Source organism: Saimiri boliviensis, chromosome 5 (genome assembly GCF_048565385.1).
Source record: "Saimiri boliviensis isolate mSaiBol1 chromosome 5, mSaiBol1.pri, whole genome shotgun sequence".
NCBI classification, from domain to species: domain Eukaryota; kingdom Metazoa; phylum Chordata; class Mammalia; order Primates; family Cebidae; genus Saimiri; species Saimiri boliviensis.
Genome location: NC_133453.1, coordinates 105,895,155 through 105,911,922, shown reverse-complemented (window position 1 = coordinate 105,911,922; position 16,768 = coordinate 105,895,155). Strand labels below are relative to the sequence as shown.

Here is a 16,768-nt window from a genome sequence, read left to right as displayed (position 1 = left end):
TAAATTTTTCATAGGGACAGGGTCTCACCATGTTACCCAGGCTGGTCTCAAACTGGTCCTAACTGATCCTCTCGCCTCAGCCTTCGAAATAGCTGGGATTGCAGGAATGAGCCACCACACCTGGCTTGGCAGAGCTTAAATAAACCACCAGAGGGTAGTGCAGTGTCCCAGTACTGATGACATCTGGGAGCCATTACACTCCTAGGCTTCAAGGGGTGAAGAGAGGGAGTGGTTACAAGAAATCGAGAAGGTAGCTTTATGAAGAGGCCCGCCTGCCAAAAGTGTGGCCTTGATGGAGGGATTCAGGTCACCCACAGCAGCTGGGCAGGAAGGGGCCAAGGAGGGAATACCCTGACGCCACTCTCCTCCCAGTCTCTTACTGCTGCCTGCCATTGGCTAAACCAGCAAGAACTCAGAGAGTGAGGAAGGCTTCTGATGCCGTCCTCATGGTCAGCCTCCAGGATCACAGAGCCAGTGGTGAATGATGGAGGGTAGATCTGAGGGGCAGAGAGAGGACAGACACTGAGCAACGGGGCTTGAACCATGGTGGCCTGGGACTGACTTTGTATTTCCTTACCCAACCCGACTACCTTGTCTTTTGGTCAGGACATAATAAAACTGCTATATATTCTTCAGAGAATTACTGTGACTGGCTATAATATGGGGTTGATTATTGCCATTACATGGCTTCTAAGTTTTAAAATAACTTAATTTTTCTGTAGTGGCAAACAGGTTCTAGGGCTACCTCTAGAACTTAGTAGCTAGGATGGTTTAAAGCAAGTTAGTTTTCACGGGGATAACAGGATCAGTCGCCTAACCCTTCTATGAAATATCAATTGTGAAAGCACCAGACACTGAAACACTATACAAATATTAAAATAGAGTATTTCGCATGCCATATAGTTTCATGTTACCTTGAAATCAATGGGCTCACTTTTCTGTTCCGGTTCACAGCGCGAGTGTATCTCTATCCACGTGGGGCAGGCAGGTGTCCAGATCGGCAATGCCTGCTGGGAACTGTACTGCCTTGAACATGGAATTCAGCCCGATGGTCAGATGCCAAGTGATAAAACCATCGGTGGCGGGGACGACTCCTTCAACACGTTCTTCAGTGAGACTGGGGCTGGCAAGCACGTGCCCAGAGCAGTGTTTGTAGACCTGGAGCCCACCGTGGTCGGTAGGTGCCCTGGCACTGGATGGCAGCTTTCCTGGGAGAGTGGGAGAGCACTGGTAAAGCCCCATGTGAGCTCCTTTGAATTCCCCTGCAGAAAGGATGGAATAGACAAGCGTATGCCTATGGCGGTGTTAGGGGATAAACTGAAAGGTTTGTGATCAAAGTCTCTGTGAGACTCGGCTCCTAATTTAGGAACACCTGACGTACAGCGAAAAGCTGCTTTGCCAGCAGTAAGATAGGCTGTGGAGAGATTCCCTCGTGGCTGCCTCAGCCCTGCTTAGGCGGCCCCGCCTGCAGGGTGCGGCGGCACTGGTTTCCTCCCGAATGCTAGGCACTCTCTTACGCTGGTGCACGAGAGTCTTGACCTGCATCTTAGGCACAGAAGGTAAGTACAGAACAGTCATTTGCTTCCTTCAGATTAGAAGCCTGAGTAGTTTCCAAGGAGCCAAGGAGCACCACAAAGCACCTTTCAGTGCCCCTCACACCACAGGAGATGACAGTGTCACCTGAAAGCCTGTGACACCCTGGCCACACAGGGTGCCCTGATGGGACTGCCTGCAGAAGTCACACTGACCTGGTGACTGCCCAGTTTGTAAGAGTTTTTAACTTAACAGCCTTTGATGTAGCTACACGTAGGACAGAATTACCTGTAGAATTACCTGTGTAGGGATGGGAAAGCTTATTGCCTTTCACTGGCAACTGGTCGTGCTATCGTTTATACTGCAGGCTGAGTTTAACTTCGTAGAGTCATAAATTGCACTTGCAATCTGGTTATCACACAGACATTTTCTACCAGACACTGCCACTGTTGACCTACAACATGTAGGTCACGTACTTGGAACAGCATGTACTTTGTAGAAATGAGCAGTCCTGGAATGTGTCCATCTTGCTGAGTACAGGCCTTAAAGGTTCACAGCACACACGGTTTCTTTTGTAGATGAAGTGCGCACAGGGACCTACAGGCAGCTCTTCCACCCGGAACAGCTGATCACCGGGAAGGAAGATGCAGCCAATAATTACGCCAGAGGCCATTACACCATCGGCAAGGAGATTGTCGACCTGGTCCTGGACCGGATCCGCAAACTGGTAAGAAGAGAAGGCTTCAGGTGGGCATTGTCTTGCATGGGAGGGTAGGCCTTAGAATGTGAAGTGAAGGTCATTTGATCAGAACTTAGACTTGGATCACTGCGGGTGCAGTGGCTCACACATGCAATCCCAGCACTTCGGGAGGCTGAGGCGGGTGAATCACCTGAGATCAGGAGTGCGAGACCAGCCTGGCCAACATGGTGTAACCCTGTCTACCCTAAAACTACAAAAGTTAGCCAGGTGTGGTGGCGCACAGCTGTACTTCCAGCTACTTGAAAGGCTGAGGCAGGAGAATTGCTTGAACCCAGGACATGGAGGTCGTAGTGAGCCAAGATTGCACCACTGCACTCCAGCCTGGGTGACAAAGCGAGACTCTGTCTCAAACAAACAGAAACTTAGACCAGCATCTTGAGTCCTACCGAGTCTGTAATTGTGATTTGTTTGTAGATCTTTATCTGCTTTCCTTTGCTTCAAAGTGTTACGCGTGTTCATTATGGATGATTTGAATCCATATCAACTCATCAGAGGCAAAGAGAAGAGGCCCTGGCTTGGTGGAGGTTGGTGGCATGGCTTCCACGGACATTGACTCACGTTGTCTGGTTTCTCTTAGGCGGATTTGTGCACGGGACTGCAGGGCTTCCTCATCTTCCACAGCTTTGGGGGCGGCACTGGCTCTGGGTTCGCATCTCTGCTCATGGAGCGGCTCTCAGTGGATTATGGCAAGAAGTCCAAGCTAGAGTTTGCCATTTACCCAGCCCCCCAGGTCTCCACAGCCGTGGTGGAGCCCTACAACTCCATCCTGACCACCCACACGACCCTGGAACATTCTGACTGTGCCTTCATGGTCGACAACGAAGCCATCTATGACATATGTCGGCGCAACCTGGACATTGAGCGGCCCACGTACACCAACCTCAATCGTCTGATTGGGCAGATTGTGTCCTCTATCACGGCCTCCCTGCGATTCGATGGGGCCCTGAATGTGGACTTGACGGAATTCCAGACCAACCTAGTGCCGTACCCTCGCATCCATTTCCCCCTGGCCACCTACGCCCCGGTCATCTCAGCCGAGAAGGCCTACCACGAGCAGCTGTCTGTGGCCGAGATCACCAATGCTTGCTTCGAGCCAGCCAATCAGATGGTCAAGTGTGACCCTCGCCATGGCAAATACATGGCCTGCTGCATGTTGTACAGGGGGGACGTGGTCCCAAAAGATGTCAACGCAGCCATCGCCACCATCAAGACCAAGCGCACCATCCAGTTTGTGGATTGGTGCCCGACCGGATTTAAGGTATGACTGGGTCATGTGGACCCCTTTCAGCAAGCAGCAGATGCACAGAATAACGCTGCCCCTGAAGGCCCACATCCTTTGGGGAGACCATGTCTATTCCATGGGCTAGGCACATGGGCACAAATTAGTGAACCAGAGTAATCATTGATTCAGTGATGTCTTTTTTTTCTGAGATAGAATCTCGCTCTGTTGCCTGGGCTGGAGTGCAATGGTGTGATATCGGCTCACTGCAACCTCCACCTCCTGGGTTCAAGCAATTTTTCTGCCTCACTGTCTCAAGTAGCTGGGATTACAGGCATGCGCCACCATGCCTGGATAATTTTTGTGTGTTTAGTATAGACGGGGTGTTGTCTGTTGGCCAGGCTGGTCTTGGAACTCCTGACCTCAGGTGATTGGCCCTCCTCAGCCTCCCAGAGTGCTGGGTTTACAGACATGAGCCACAGCACCTGGCCTGTTGATGTCTTTTGAACTCTCTTTCTGAGTCATCACACTATACATTCTATTGCAATCTTTATTTATTTATTTTTCGAGACAGGGTCTCACTTTGTCCCCCAGGTTGGAATACCGTAGTGTGATCTTCGTTCACTGCAACCTCTGCCTCCCAGGCTCAAGCAATTCTCTCACCTCAGCTTCCCGCGTAGCTAGGACCACAGACATGCACACCATGCCTGGCTAACTTTTGTATTTTTAGTAGGGATGGTGTTTTGCCATGTTGGCCAGGCTGGTCTCAAACTCGTGGTCTCAAGTGATCCGCCCACCTTGGCCTCCCAAAGTGCTGGGATTATAGGCACAAGCCACTGCACTTGGCCATATTTATTTATTGCTTTGAGTCAGAATCTCAGTCTCAGACTGGAGTACAGCGTCATGATCACAGCTTGCTGTACCTTCAACCTCCTGGGCTCAGGTGATCTTGCCACCTCAGTATCCCAAGTACCTTGGGACCACATGTGTACACCACCACACCCACCTAATTTTTGTATTTTTTGTGGAGACAGGGCCTCACTGTGTTGCCCAGCGGGCCTCAGACCCCTGGGCTCCAGCGATCCACTCACCTCAACCTCCCAAGGTGCTAGGATTACAGGCATGAGACAGCATATTTTTTTTATAATATATTTTCTGAAGGATGTTTGTGTCCCTTTCTTGGGTGGTAGAATTCATGTGGAAAAGATAGGTGGGGCTTAGTACGAATTTTATGGGTATTTTGGGGAATCACATGGATGGCGTATGTATTTTATTTTAACTTGAGCATTACTATAAACTGCTTCACTAAGTCCTTCACTGCACTGTCTTATGGAGTGTTTGATTTAGAAAGAGTGAATGAATTATTGATTTAAAGAAAGAATGAATCTTTTTGATGAAAACAGCAACAGGCTCGGTAGTTCACACCTGTAATTCCTGCTCTTTGGGAGGCCAAGGCAGACTGCTTGAACTCAGGAGTTCGAGACCAGCCTGGGCAATGGGACGAGACTCTGTCTCTAACAAAAATACAAAAAATTAGCCAGGTGTGGTGGTTTGCACCTGTGGTCCTGGCTACTCAGGAGGCTGAGGTGGGAGTATCACTGGAGCCTGAGGGGCAGAGGTTGCCATGAACTGAGATCCCACCAGTGTTTGTGTGACAGAGCAAGACCCTGTCTGAAAAAAACACCCAGCACCGTCTTTCTTTCCTGAGAAGCTAGTAATTTTAGCCTGGGTTTGCCTCAGATACAAAATCCGTCCCTACCTTCCACTGACATGAAAGAAACTTTGCTGTCTCCTTTCAGGTTTTCCAGTAGTTGGTCACTAAATCTGGTCACATTTTTCTCTGTTGGACATGTGCAGCCTTGTGCTATGTTTCCTTGCCGCCTCTAGCTTAGACCCCCACTGCTTCTGGGGAGACCCCTGTACTTGGCTCTGATGGGGATTTCTTACTCTCGGCCTCTCTTCCTCTCCTTCAGGGGTTACCACTAGCTGCTTAATTTTGTTAAGTAAGGTTTTATCTGAACACAGCCACCACACCCCTTCATTTGCAGACTGATTTTGCTATCCAATAGCAGAGTGGGATAGGTGTGACAGTCATGTGGCTGTAGGGCCTAGAATTTGTACTATGATCTTTTCTTTTTTTTTTTTTTTTTTTTTTGAGACAGAGTCTCATGCTGTTACCTAGGCTGGAGTGCAGTGGCATGATCTCTGCTTACTACAACCTCTGCTTCTTGGGTACCAGCGATTCTCCTGCCTCAGCCTCTTAAGTAGCTGGAATTACAGGTGCCTGCCACCATGCCTGGCTAATTTTTGTATTTTGAGTAGAGATAGGGTTTTGCCATGTTGGCTAGGCTGATCTTGAACTCCTGGCCTCAGGTGATCCACCTGCCTCAGCCTCCCAGAGTGCTAGATTACAGGTAAGAGCCATCATGCCCAGCCAATATTTGTATTTTTGATAGAGATGAGGTTTTTCCATGTTGGCCAGGGTGGTCTCAAACTCCTGGTCTAAAGTGATCTGGCCTCCTCAGTTTTCTAAAGTGCTGGGGTTACAGGCTTCAGCCACCACACCTGGCCTGGTCTTGTCATTGACAGAACTTGTTGACCCCTGCTCTAGTTGACCCTGTGCACTGCTGCCAGGACCTCGGGTCATGTTATTCCCAAGTTCTGAAACTTGAAATGCCTCCCTTTTGGTCCCCACCTTGGAATGTCACCCCCTACATAAGCAGGCATGAGGACCATTTCCTGCTACTGTGGTAGCAGCATTCATATGACTCTTGACCCATGATCTGCTACCTTTGCATAGCGACAGTGGCTTGTTTGGTGGGTGTGATGTTCCCCATGATATCTTGAGGAAGATTTGTGTACTCTGAATCTCTCTGGGTGGAAAGTTTAGCTACGGAATTTCATTGTAATCTACAAAGAAGACAAGCAGTATACATTTTCAGAGGGAAGACTCCTCACCTTGGCACCTATCACATGTCACAGTTGCTAGGACACAGCCTTCAGGTAGCTTGGGATCCCGCCAAGGTAGCTACCTCCATGGTTCCTTTCTAATTGTCTGGAACTATCACCCTGCCTGGCACAGAGAAGGGCTTAGTGACATTTGTGAGGTGAACTGAGCATTCTCCTGGTCACCTACAGGGTGTCTTCTGTTTGAGGAAAAATAGCTACTATTTCTAGGTTTGATATAAGCTTCACAGACTGCTTTCTTCTCCTCTGGCAGGTTGGCATTAACTACCAGCCCCCCACGGTGGTCCCTGGAGGGGACCTGGCCAAGGTGCAGCGGGCTGTGTGCATGCTGAGCAACACCACGGCCATCGCGGAGGCCTGGGCCCGCCTGGACCATAAGTTCGACCTCATGTATGCCAAGCGGGCCTTTGTGCACTGGTACGTGGGGGAAGGCATGGAGGAGGGGGAGTTCTCCGAGGCCCGCGAGGACCTGGCAGCTCTGGAGAAGGATTATGAAGAGGTGGGCGTGGATTCCGTGGAGGCTGAGGCTGAAGAAGGCGAAGAATACTGAGGGGAGGCTGTGGTGGGTTCTCCCCTGCCGCCCCCAGGATGGCTGCTTTCAAGTTGTTTGCAAATAAAGGTTCTGTCTAAAACCAAGACCTCTGTGCTGTGCTGCTTACCGCTGCCTACAGGAGCGGGTGGGACCCCAGAGCCTGCTTGGGGAGTGGTGGGGTGCCAACCTGCCCTTCTGGTGTGGGGCTGGGCGCAGCAGAACCGTACATACTTAAGGAGCTGCCACAGAAGTAACTTAACCTAAGGAAACCAGTGTTTCTTCAAAGCCAAGTTTTCAATGTGTAGATTTCCTAAATTCTAGGAAAGCAGTCAGGGTTTTCAGCTGACTTTGCAGTTTTTTGGGCTTCTTTAAGGGTCATGCTGGCTAAAAAGAGACAAGAAGTGTTTGAGTCTGTGGATGGGGCTTGTCCACGAAATCTCTAAAGCTGTGGGTCAAATGTGTAACATCAGGACATTTTAGAAGTGGGGAGTGTCAACTGAGTTCTGCAAAGCATTTGCAGAAGGTCACAACACACTCATGGTGACCCAGTGCTCCACGATAACCTGGAAGGCAGCGCTCGCCCTCCTTGTGTGCGCACAGCCTCCCTGCCCCTCAGCATTCGATCGTCTTAGAAAACCTCCCACATTTCATTTCAGATGAAGCTTGTTGACACCTGTTTATAGAAGACCTGGTAATCCAGACACCTTTTTTCAAAATCCAGGTCCAGGAAGTTCATGGTGAAGGGACCTAGTTAGTTCACCTGTGGCACAATCAGGACAGGCACAGAAACCTTATTCTAAGTCTGTGCCTTAATATTGTCAAAAAACAGTAGAGCAGGTCTGACCCTCTGAATCTCAGGAAGGTTTATTATCGTCTGAAGGAGATAACACGTAGCCTTTGCTGGGGACAGTGGTGTGGTAAGTCTCTGCCCCATCCTAGGTGTTGCTACGCATAGGGCTCTTGCCAGGCCTGCCCGCCTTGGGCAGCCTGGTAGCGATGGGCTGGCGCAGCATCCTCTGGCTGGATCCTTCACGGCTGCTGTGTTCTGCCAGGGCCAGCGCTCCCCTGAGGGCAGTGCTGCCTTTGTTTCTCCCTGAGGAGACACAAAGCACAGTTAGAAATGGGTGAGCCCCATAACTGCAACACCTGCTGTACTCGTGCTCCTTAAACATTTGTGTTTACACATTTCTGTCAAAGCTACTTCAGCTAGAGGCCTTGCATCAGCCCCGAGTCCTGAGGCTCAGAACTGATCAAGACAGGCCATGCCCCATAAGCCCTTGGCAGTGCACAGGGCACCATTTAGGATGTGTCCCAGAAGGGAATCCCTGCAAGCAGCAAACTGCCAAGGGAACGTTTTGAAAGGACAGCCACGGGTCCATCTAGGGAAAGGTAGGCACATCCGGTCCACACCTGGCCTGGGCAGCAAACGTGGTCTGCCCTGAGGGTGCTGGCAGCAGCAGTAGCAGCAGCAGCAGGGACTGGCTGCCTCACCCTCCAGGTGTGCTCACACTGGACCGTACATCTGAGCTGCCCTAGGCCGTGACAGTTAGAAAGTATTCCAGTCACCAAGTCCTAGAATCAGGTTTCTGGTTTTTAGTCTGGAAGCTCTTACATTGTTTGCTTCCTACCCAAGTGTTCTGCAAATAGTGGTCAAGCCTCTTGCTCTCTCGGGTTTAGCTGCCAGATTCCCTGAAAGGGTTACTGCTGCAGTCTGAATGCTTTGAGACTTTCCGTCTGACCACCAGTCTCACTTGGATGAAGACCACTGGTTCCGTTTCTTTGATTTGTAATTTGCTTACTTCACTTTCTTTGGTGAAGACAGCCAAGAAAGATCTGCAACCACACTTGGGCCAGAGCTTTATTTTAATGGGAGGGACTTCCCTGGGCTCAGGGTGTTGACAGCAGCAGCAAGACTGACTGAGAGGACCCTCTAGGGGACAAATGTGCCCGGGTATTAGGCTTGCCCGTGGGGTCACAGCCCCCCATGTGAAGCGCCTTGGCCAGGACTCTCTCCTGCTCCGGCCTGGCAGGGTCTGCCCTGTGGGCTCTAACCAAGGCATGTGTCCCCTGCCTGACTCAGTTTTTGGTCCCCCATTTCGTCACCCTAGGTTTCCCTTTTTTCTGACCCTGGGAGTGCCTCGACCACGCTGACCTAGTCAGCTACATGTTCCCCTTGCAGGCTCAAACCCTGGCTGGGGTTTGCTTCTTCCCAGACACTGATAAACATGTTTAGGTTGTTGTGTGAAACACTGAAAGATCTGACATGTGGCTAAGCATGTGGAAACTGGCCCCACCCCGGCCAAACTCCTAACTGCACACTGCAGCCGTGCCTAGGCAGAACCTCTTTCCTGGCTGTGCCTCATGAGGCCACACTGCAGCCCCCCTCCACATGCAAGTTCCCTAACAAAATCTTAGGACTAACCACGCTGGCATTAGCTAGCTCAATCCTGGGAAGGCTTGGGGCAGTCCATTGCGAGAACGCCCGTGCCACCAGTTTCAGGGTAACTCCAGACAAAGGCCCAGCCAACAGAACACCTAACCTCAATCCTGGTCCTTCCCTGGCCTCTTATCAAATGCAAACAGCCTGCAATGGGAAACCGTGTTCTTAGAGAAAAGATGCAACTGCGTATCTAGGCACCCATTAGGTCACTTCTGTTTCACCATTTGTCACTTTGAACAAGTGAAGACTCCTGTGTCTGAGACGCCCTGGACCCTGGTTCTTCCAGAGGCACCTCCAGCTCCCTTTCCACGCTAATACCACAAAATTCTCCCCACGCCCTGCAGGGATAGGGTGACCCTCCTTGAGTTTCCGGGAGTTCTTCCTCAGAGAATGAGAGCTGTGCTCATTCCTGCCTGGTGGGTGGTGAGGGTGACACCGGTGTCACGCTGGGAACTCTGTCAGCTTGGCGCACTTGACTCAACAAAGATGGAGTCAGGGCTGCCCTGAGCCAAGGAGGGGTGCAGCCAGGAACACGTGGTGGGTGATGTTTGGCCACCTCAGCCCAGCAGTGACTTGTGAAAAAGGCACAAAGCAGAGAACGTTAGGTCACCACGAATCTCCTTTGGTACAAACTGCCATTATCTTAGTCCCCAATGATTGGTTGGGGGTGAGGAGTCTGTCTTCCATGAGTGAACTGGCCCTGACACCCTGCAGCAGCTCCCATACTGGGCCAGCATCCTTCTCTGAGGCCACAGTCCCTCTGTGCCAGAACAGATCTGACTACAGAGTCAGATCTGTAGCCGTGTCCTAACCTGGGTGCTCAGGAGCCCAGGCGCTCTCAGGGTAACTAACGCCTTGCTCCCCACAGCACCCAACACAGCAGCTCCCAGACCTGGGCCTGACTCAGAGCCAGCTTCCCTTCAGCCTGCGCCATCTGAGCTTCCTCTCCTCCCCTCAGTAATGACACGGTCCCTTCTGGAAACAAGGATGAGAGGGAAGTAGAAAAGAACAAATAATGATATGATTTGTGTATGTGTGTGTGTCTGTGTGTTGGGGGTGTGTTTAGAGACTGACTCTTGCTCTGTCACCTGGGCTACAGTGCTGTGATGCAATCACAGTTTACTACTGTCTCAAACTCACGGCCTCAAGGGATCCTTCTGCCTCAGCCTCCGGAGTCGCTGGGACTACAAGCATGGGGCCACACCTGGCTAATAATGCTTATCTTTCAATCTGACAGGGTGGACAAGCCCTGGAAATATGAAACCAACTTAACTCTAAGCCATACCTGATGTTAAGAAAAACTTGGAAATCTTCAGGAATTGCATGCTCTCAGGGCTGATGGGGAGCCCTGTTCAAGGCTCTTTACCTTATGAAGGACAAGAAGGGCCAAAAGGAGAATGGCCTGCAGCGCCTTGCAGTGAGAAAACCAGCTTTGCTTAGCCCTGCTCCCTGAGGAGGAGGGAGTCGGATGGGCTAGGCAGTCGGGTTGAACCAAGTGTGGCTGGAGGTTGGGGTGCGAGGGTGGGGTGACAGATGTCCTGGGCCTGGTCCCTGGAGGGCCCTCCTAAGTGCCAAAATAGTCAACGACCACTGAATATTAAAAACAGCCTGGCTCAGCAGGGGACAGTGGCTCATGCCTGTAATTCTAATACTTTGGGAGACCAACGTGGCAGGATCCTTTGAGGTCAGGAGCTCGAGAGCAGCTTGGACAACATAGTGAGACCTCCATCTCTACAAAAAATTAGGAAATTAGCCAGGTGTGGTAGTGCGCACCTGTAGTTCCAGCTACTCAAGAGGAGGTGGATCATGTGAGCCCAAGGGGTTGAGGCTGCAGTGAGCTATGAGTGTGCCACTGGACTCAAGCCTGGGTGACACATACTCTGTTTCAAAAAAAAAATCAGCTTAAATACTTTAATCTAAAATATTCAACGTATTATTTCAATATGTAATCAGTACATAAGTTACTCACGAGATGTTGCATTCACCTTTGTTCTTTTTTTGGTTTGTCGGTTTGTAGAGATGGGGTCTTGCTATGTTGCCCAGGCTGGTCTCAAATGATCCTCCTGCCTCAGCCTCCCCAAGTGCTGGGATTATGGGTATGAGCCACAATGCCTAACCTCATTCACATTGGGGTCGTTTTGAGGCAGAGCTCACTCTGTCACTCAGACTGGAGTGCAGTGGTGCAGTCACAGCTCACTGCAACTTCGACCTCCCAGGTTCAAGCAATCCTCCCACCTCAGCCTCCCAAGTAGCTCGAACTACAGATGTGTGCCACCAGGCCCTGCTAATTTTTTCTATTTTTTGTGGAGACTGGGTCTCACTGTATTGCCCTGGCTAGTCTTGAACTACTGAACTCAACAGATCCACCTGCCTTGGTCTCCAAAAGTGTAGTGGGTTTCTGCATTCCCTTTTGCACCAGTCCTTTGATATCTGCTGTGCCTAACACACGCAGTGCAATGACCATGCCTGCCATGTGTGGCTCATGGTTCCTTTATCAGGCAGCACAGCTCAGGTAAGACTCACGGCTTCCACACTCCAAACATCATCGTATATACTCTAGACTTTTAAAATGTATAGTTTCCCTAAACTTAAACAATATGCTTGACTGAATTTATGTTTCCCTCAATGACTCCAGACCCTCACCACAAGCGTTGCCCTCTGTGCTTCTGATTTTCTGTTTCCCTTTCCCTGTGGGGATGTGTGTGCTTGGTGGTGGTGGTCCCTGCAGGGCATCTGGACGGCTGGGGGACAAGCATCCAGAGGACCTGGGGCACCCGCTGCAGCTCACAGAGGCAGGCTCCCGTGGGCCTGGCCCGCAGCCTGGGGAACTCCACACCTGAGTCCCGAGGGAAATCTGTGACCTCCATGCCCCCTAGCCACATCACTCCCACAAACCCCCTTATGTCCTCTATCCCAGATTCTGCCATTACCGGGGCAGTAGGAGCTCCATGTGGTCAGATGCTGTAAGATACAGGCCTGAGAGAGCTCTCACAATTCCATCTGTGGCCTCTGCCTCTCACTCAGCAGCACACTCCTGGTGTGGCCCCATTCCCCTCCACCTCCTCCTCAGGTTCCCCTGCATTCCCATGGGGACTCCGTGCCCTCATGTCCTGGCCTTCTGCTGCCCAGCCTACAGGGCCAGGTCCGGGCTATGCTTCCAGGACAGAGCCTCGAGGAACAAATGACCCTGAGGGGCCCAGTACTCCAGGCCATTCCTGTCCCTGTGCTAGGGGCTTCCTCCTGCTCCTCTCAGAGCCCCCGTTTGCTCACATGGCACCCCCTGATCTCCTGGCCCCTCTCCGCCTGCATCCTAGTGCCACAACCCCCACATACATCTTTTTTTTTTTTTTTTGAGATGGAGTTTCGCTCTTGTTACCCAGGCTGGAGTGCAATGGCGCGATCTCGGCTCACCGCAACCTCCGCCTCCTGGGTTCAGGCAATTCTCCTGCCTCAGCCTCCTGAGTAGCTGGGATTACAGGCACGCACCACCATGCCCAGCTAATGTTTTGTATTTTTAGGAGAGACGGGGTTTCACCATGTTGACCAGGATGGTCTCGATCTCTTGCCCTCAGGATCCACCCACCTCGGCCTCCCAAAGTGTTGGGATTACAGGCATGAGCCACCATGCCCAGCTCCACACACATCTTGATTGTGCCCCTCCAAGTCCTTCCTCCCGCCCGGGGCCTGCTTGGATAGCACTCTGCCTCACCAGTCCCCTCCCACCACCCAGCTCACATGCCTGGGGCCCTGTCGACTCCTCCTGCCCTGCCCCGTGTAACCTGTGCTGCTCTCTAGGCTCTGAAGCCTCCTCTCCCGCCTCCACCGCTGGCAGGTTTTTTTTTTTTTTTTTTTTTTTTTATTTTTTAGACAGGGTCTTGCTGTTACCCAGGCAGGAGTGCAGTCACGTGATCTCGGCTCACTGCAGCAATCCTCTTAGGCATAGGTGATCCTCCCACCTCAGCCTCCCAAGTAGCTGGGAATACAGACAGGTACCACCACACCTGCCTGGTGAGTTTTTGTGTTTTTTGTAGAGATGGGGTCTTGCTGTGTTGTCCAGTTTGGTCCTGAACTCCTGAACTCAAGGGATCCACCTGCCTTGACAAAGTGCTGTTGTGAGCCAACGTACCGGCCTCGCTAACGATTTTCCTCACGGCCTCTCACTGGACTGAGTGTGACCATCTCACTTCCCTGCCACACCCTCTGCAGTGAGAGCTGGGCCTGGCACCCAGAGCCCCTGAGTGAGCAGCAGCATCCCCTGGAGTGACAAGGCGTCTGTTCCCAGTTTCTCCCTCCTGCTGGAAACTTGTCCCTCAATTGTTCATCTTAGCCTGCAGTCTGTGCATTCCTACTCCAGCTTGCCCCTCAGCCCCTCCCCATCCTCCCTTGAGCCTGAGATCAGACTGTCAGAGAGGTGGGCACTGTGGGGAGGCGCATGCAGGAGGTGCGATCAGAGACCCCTGGGCTCTCACAGGCCCCTGGCTCTGGGCCCCTAGCCTCATCACACCTGGTGACACCTGGAAAGCGCCCCCAACTCAGGAGTGAGATGGGCAAAGGGGCTGAGTGCTGGCGTGTGGCCATGGGACCAGTACATGACATCCATGTGGTGCTGCCCAGGAGACTGGGGGAAGGTGGGAGCCTCTGCTTCAGCCCCCAGACTTCCTGTCCAGAGAGGAGACAGCTTCCAAGAGGCCAAGGTGTTTGTCACACCTCGGGCTGTGCTCTCCGGCACAGCACACCACCCCTCGACTGACTGGCCTACCCTGGAGTGGAGCTCTTTACAGTGCAGGTGTTAGTACCATCCCGGGATGCCAGCCCGACTGTGGGGTCTAGAGACTGCCACACCGTGTCACTAATAAACCTCGTTGCTTAGCGGCAAGGCAGCAGTGTCCTGCCTGGTCCTGCCCTTGCAGCTCAAAGCTACCTCTTGGGCCCAGGCAGTTTCCATGGAAACAAGGGAGAGCACCAACCCCCCAAGATAAGCCAATAAAGGCAACCTGCAAAAGGAGAGAACAGGCAGCAAGAGAGGCGGAGGGAACCCAGGGGGCCTGGAGAGAGAGGCGAGTGTGTGGCAGCCAGGCTGTGGAGCAGAACCGGAGAGGCCGCAGGCTGCAGGCCGGAGGAAAAGGAGGGCCTCCCAGGGGGGCTACTGTTCCTGGCAGAGAGAAAGGAGGCCTCTGGAGGTCAGAGAGAGACACAAAGAGAGCAGACAGAGCGCGGGTCAGTGAGGAAGCCAGCACGCAGGTGCCCGGGGCCTCCCCAGGCACAAGGCCTGGGAGCCCAGGCCCTGGGGCACATCCCCATGAAGGCAGCCTGCTCTCCACCCCTTCGCAGAATGCCTGTGCGGGTGTCCTCGTGCTTCCAGGCAGGGCGCCAGCTCTGGGCCTCCTTCCATTGGCCTGGTAGGTTCTGCTGAATTTCAGAGAGCTGTCGGAAGCAGGAGCAGCATGCAGCAGCGATGAGCAGGGGCTGAGGTTCCACCACGACACTTTGAGCCCCAGCATCTGCTCAGCCCAGTCATCACGCTGGAGAAGGAGGAGGCCCTGCAGGCCTCTGCACCCTGGGAGTTCTGTGTCTGACTCCCTTCCTGCAATCCTCAGAGGGAAGCTGGCCAGGCTGCCCAAGTCCCTGCACAGGAAATGGGCCCAGGAGGGGTACAGGCAGGGGGTGGCAGGAAGACCTCTGCCTGCCCTGCTCCTTGGGCACTTCCTGGAGGCTTTAATGCCGTAGAACAGGGACCGAGAGTGTCTCTTAAAAGCATATTTAGAGATACGATCTCACCCTATCACCCAGACTGCTCTCAAACTCATGGCCTCTAACGATCCTCCCGTTGTGGCGTCGAAAACTGCTGGGATTATGGGCGGGAGCCACAGCGCTCAGCCCCAAACTGTCTTGATTTCCGACTTTGTGGGATGAAGGCCTGAGTGAAGAGGTGGGGAGGGGGCCGAGAGGAAGAACCCTAGCCCGCCTGGACCACCCTGGGGCATGTATTCTGTGCTCACCTGACCGGGATGTGCCTGCTAAGGCTAGCAGCGAGGCCCGGGGCAGAGCCCAAGGATGGGCCCTGCAGGTGCTGGGCCAAGACCCCACACACAGGCCTGGCCACTCAGGGCCACACCGTTGCTGTGCCGCGCCTGCCCCCTCCCCGCCTGGCACCTCCGCCACTGGGGCAGGGACAGCGGACCCGGCTCTGACCTCGGGTCTCAGGCTCGCTGGACGTGGGCAGAGACACGGCTGCAGGGTCTTGGGGCTCGTTCGCCAGCCTCTGCCCGGCACACATGGACTTGAGCATCTGGAAGACTGCGAGGGGGGCCACGTTCAGCTTCAGCAGGTCCACCAGGATCCTGGCGAGGACAGACGCGGGGCCGGTGAGCCCTCCCTGCCCAGGGCGGCCACCTCCCTGAAGACCCGACAAGGACCGGGGCTTCCTCCCGACCAGCGGGCCCGGTGGACCCTGACAGCAGAGGTCGGGGCGATGGGTGAGCCTGCGACCCCCACCCGCCCCGCTCACTTGAACACATCGGGGTCGATGGCGCTGCCCGCCGCCTGCGCCAGTTCGTAAAGCTCCATCTCCTCGGCGCTCAGCACCTTCTTCCGCCGCAGCGCCAGCTTCTGCCGGGCCGCCTCCAGCCCGGGCTGCGCCGCCGACCCTGGCCCCGGCCCTGCGCCCTGCGCCGCCATCCGCCCCGCCCCGCCCCGCCGCGCCGGCGTCCGCCGGCGGCGGCGCCCGCCACCCTCTCCCGGCAGCGCCAGCACGGGGCCTCCGCGGCCGCGAGGCGGGTACTGAGCCGCCCCCCCGCACCGTCACCCGAGCACAGCAGTTATTGGGCGCCCGCGGTGTGCTGGGCGGCGTGCTAGGTGTCGGGGGTGGCATGACGGACCGCTGGGGCCAGGGCTAGGCGGTCAGGGCCTCCCTGATAGACTGCATTGGTCGTGTTCACTTAGGTGGCAGCACCTAACCCAATGCCAGGCATACACTGGGCGCTCAGTAATACCTGGCACAAGAAAGCCTGCAATTTTCTGGTCCGCGCCGGTGCCCCACTAGGGAGCGCTCCTCGGGTGGGTCCCTAATCACAAACCCTGCTTATGCGAACGCGCTCTCCTTGCTGGGCCTGAGCCTAAAAGCCAGAGGCCGGAGGCCGCCACTACGCAGGCGCATTCAGCCGCGGGCCACCCCCCACTTCCCCACACTCCTCCCTCCTTGCTTCCCCTCCCGCCCGGCCGGCTTTCACTTTGCGCAGGCGCGTTTTGAAGTAGCTGCCCAAAGTGGTAGACGCTTTTCCCGCCTGGCCGCGGGGCGCGGCTCCTGGGCGCAGCTTG

The 16,768-nt window shown here is 53.8% G+C and overlaps 2 protein-coding genes across 7 annotated transcripts; one reads left to right on the top strand and one right to left on the bottom strand.

Moving 5' to 3' along the window:
• The first annotated feature begins 954 nt into the window (after positions 1–954).
• On the top strand, positions 955–7,115 carry TUBA3E (tubulin alpha 3e). 2 transcript variants are annotated; one of them, XM_074399773.1, is made up of 4 exons: positions 955–1,177; positions 2,112–2,260; positions 2,871–3,551; positions 6,733–7,115. In XM_074399773.1, exons 1-4 carry the CDS (start codon positions 1,057–1,059, stop codon positions 7,027–7,029), a joined length of 1,248 nt encoding a protein of 415 aa, XP_074255874.1. In that variant the 5' UTR covers positions 955–1,056; the 3' UTR covers positions 7,030–7,115. The 2 variants fall into 2 exon arrangements, with proteins under 2 accessions (XP_074255874.1, XP_074255875.1); XM_074399774.1 differs by lacking the exon at positions 955–1,177 and adding an exon at positions 1,453–1,559.
• A 744-nt stretch (positions 7,116–7,859) lies between these two features.
• On the bottom strand, positions 7,860–16,437 carry MZT2B (mitotic spindle organizing protein 2B). 5 transcript variants are annotated; one of them, XM_074399785.1, is made up of 4 exons: positions 15,960–16,195; positions 15,644–15,792; positions 14,446–14,625; positions 7,860–8,104 (listed from the first exon to the last, which is right to left on the bottom strand). In XM_074399785.1, the coding sequence occupies exons 1-4, from the start codon at positions 16,127–16,129 to the stop codon at positions 7,947–7,949; spliced, it is 657 nt and encodes a 218-aa protein (XP_074255886.1). In that variant the 5' UTR covers positions 16,130–16,195; the 3' UTR covers positions 7,860–7,946. The 5 variants fall into 5 exon arrangements, 4 of the variants coding, with proteins under 4 accessions (XP_074255886.1, XP_074255884.1, XP_074255885.1 ...); XR_012517785.1 differs by lacking the exon at positions 7,860–8,104 and adding an exon at positions 8,111–9,906 and having other exon boundaries at positions 11,993–14,625; positions 15,644–15,740; positions 15,960–16,437; XM_074399783.1 differs by lacking the exon at positions 14,446–14,625 and having other exon boundaries at positions 15,644–15,740; positions 15,960–16,437.
• Positions 16,438–16,768: the final 331 nt, after the last annotated feature.

What these genes read in the sequence shown, in the direction of transcription:
- MZT2B (XM_074399781.1), bottom strand. Translation starts at nt 16,322, where the DNA reads ATGCCACCCCCGACACCTAGCACGCCGCCCAGCACACCGCGGGCGCCC. An exon ending in ATCGACCCCGATGTGTTCAA is followed by an intron (nt 15,741 to 15,959) that starts GTGAGCGGGGCG and finishes GCAGTCTTCCAG; the next exon opens with ATGCTCAAGTCCATGTGTGC. An exon ending in CAGCGAGCCTGAGACCCGAG is followed by an intron (nt 14,626 to 15,643) that starts GTCAGAGCCGGG and finishes TCTGACCTCCAG; the next exon opens with AGGCCTCCTTTCTCTCTGCC.
- TUBA3E (XM_074399773.1), top strand. Translation starts at nt 1,057, where the DNA reads ATGCCAAGTGATAAAACCATCGGTGGCGGGGACGACTCCTTCAACACG. An exon ending in CCTGGAGCCCACCGTGGTCG is followed by an intron (nt 1,178 to 2,111) that starts GTAGGTGCCCTG and finishes TTTCTTTTGTAG; the next exon opens with ATGAAGTGCGCACAGGGACC. An exon ending in GGTGCCCGACCGGATTTAAG is followed by an intron (nt 3,552 to 6,732) that starts GTATGACTGGGT and finishes CTCCTCTGGCAG; the next exon opens with GTTGGCATTAACTACCAGCC.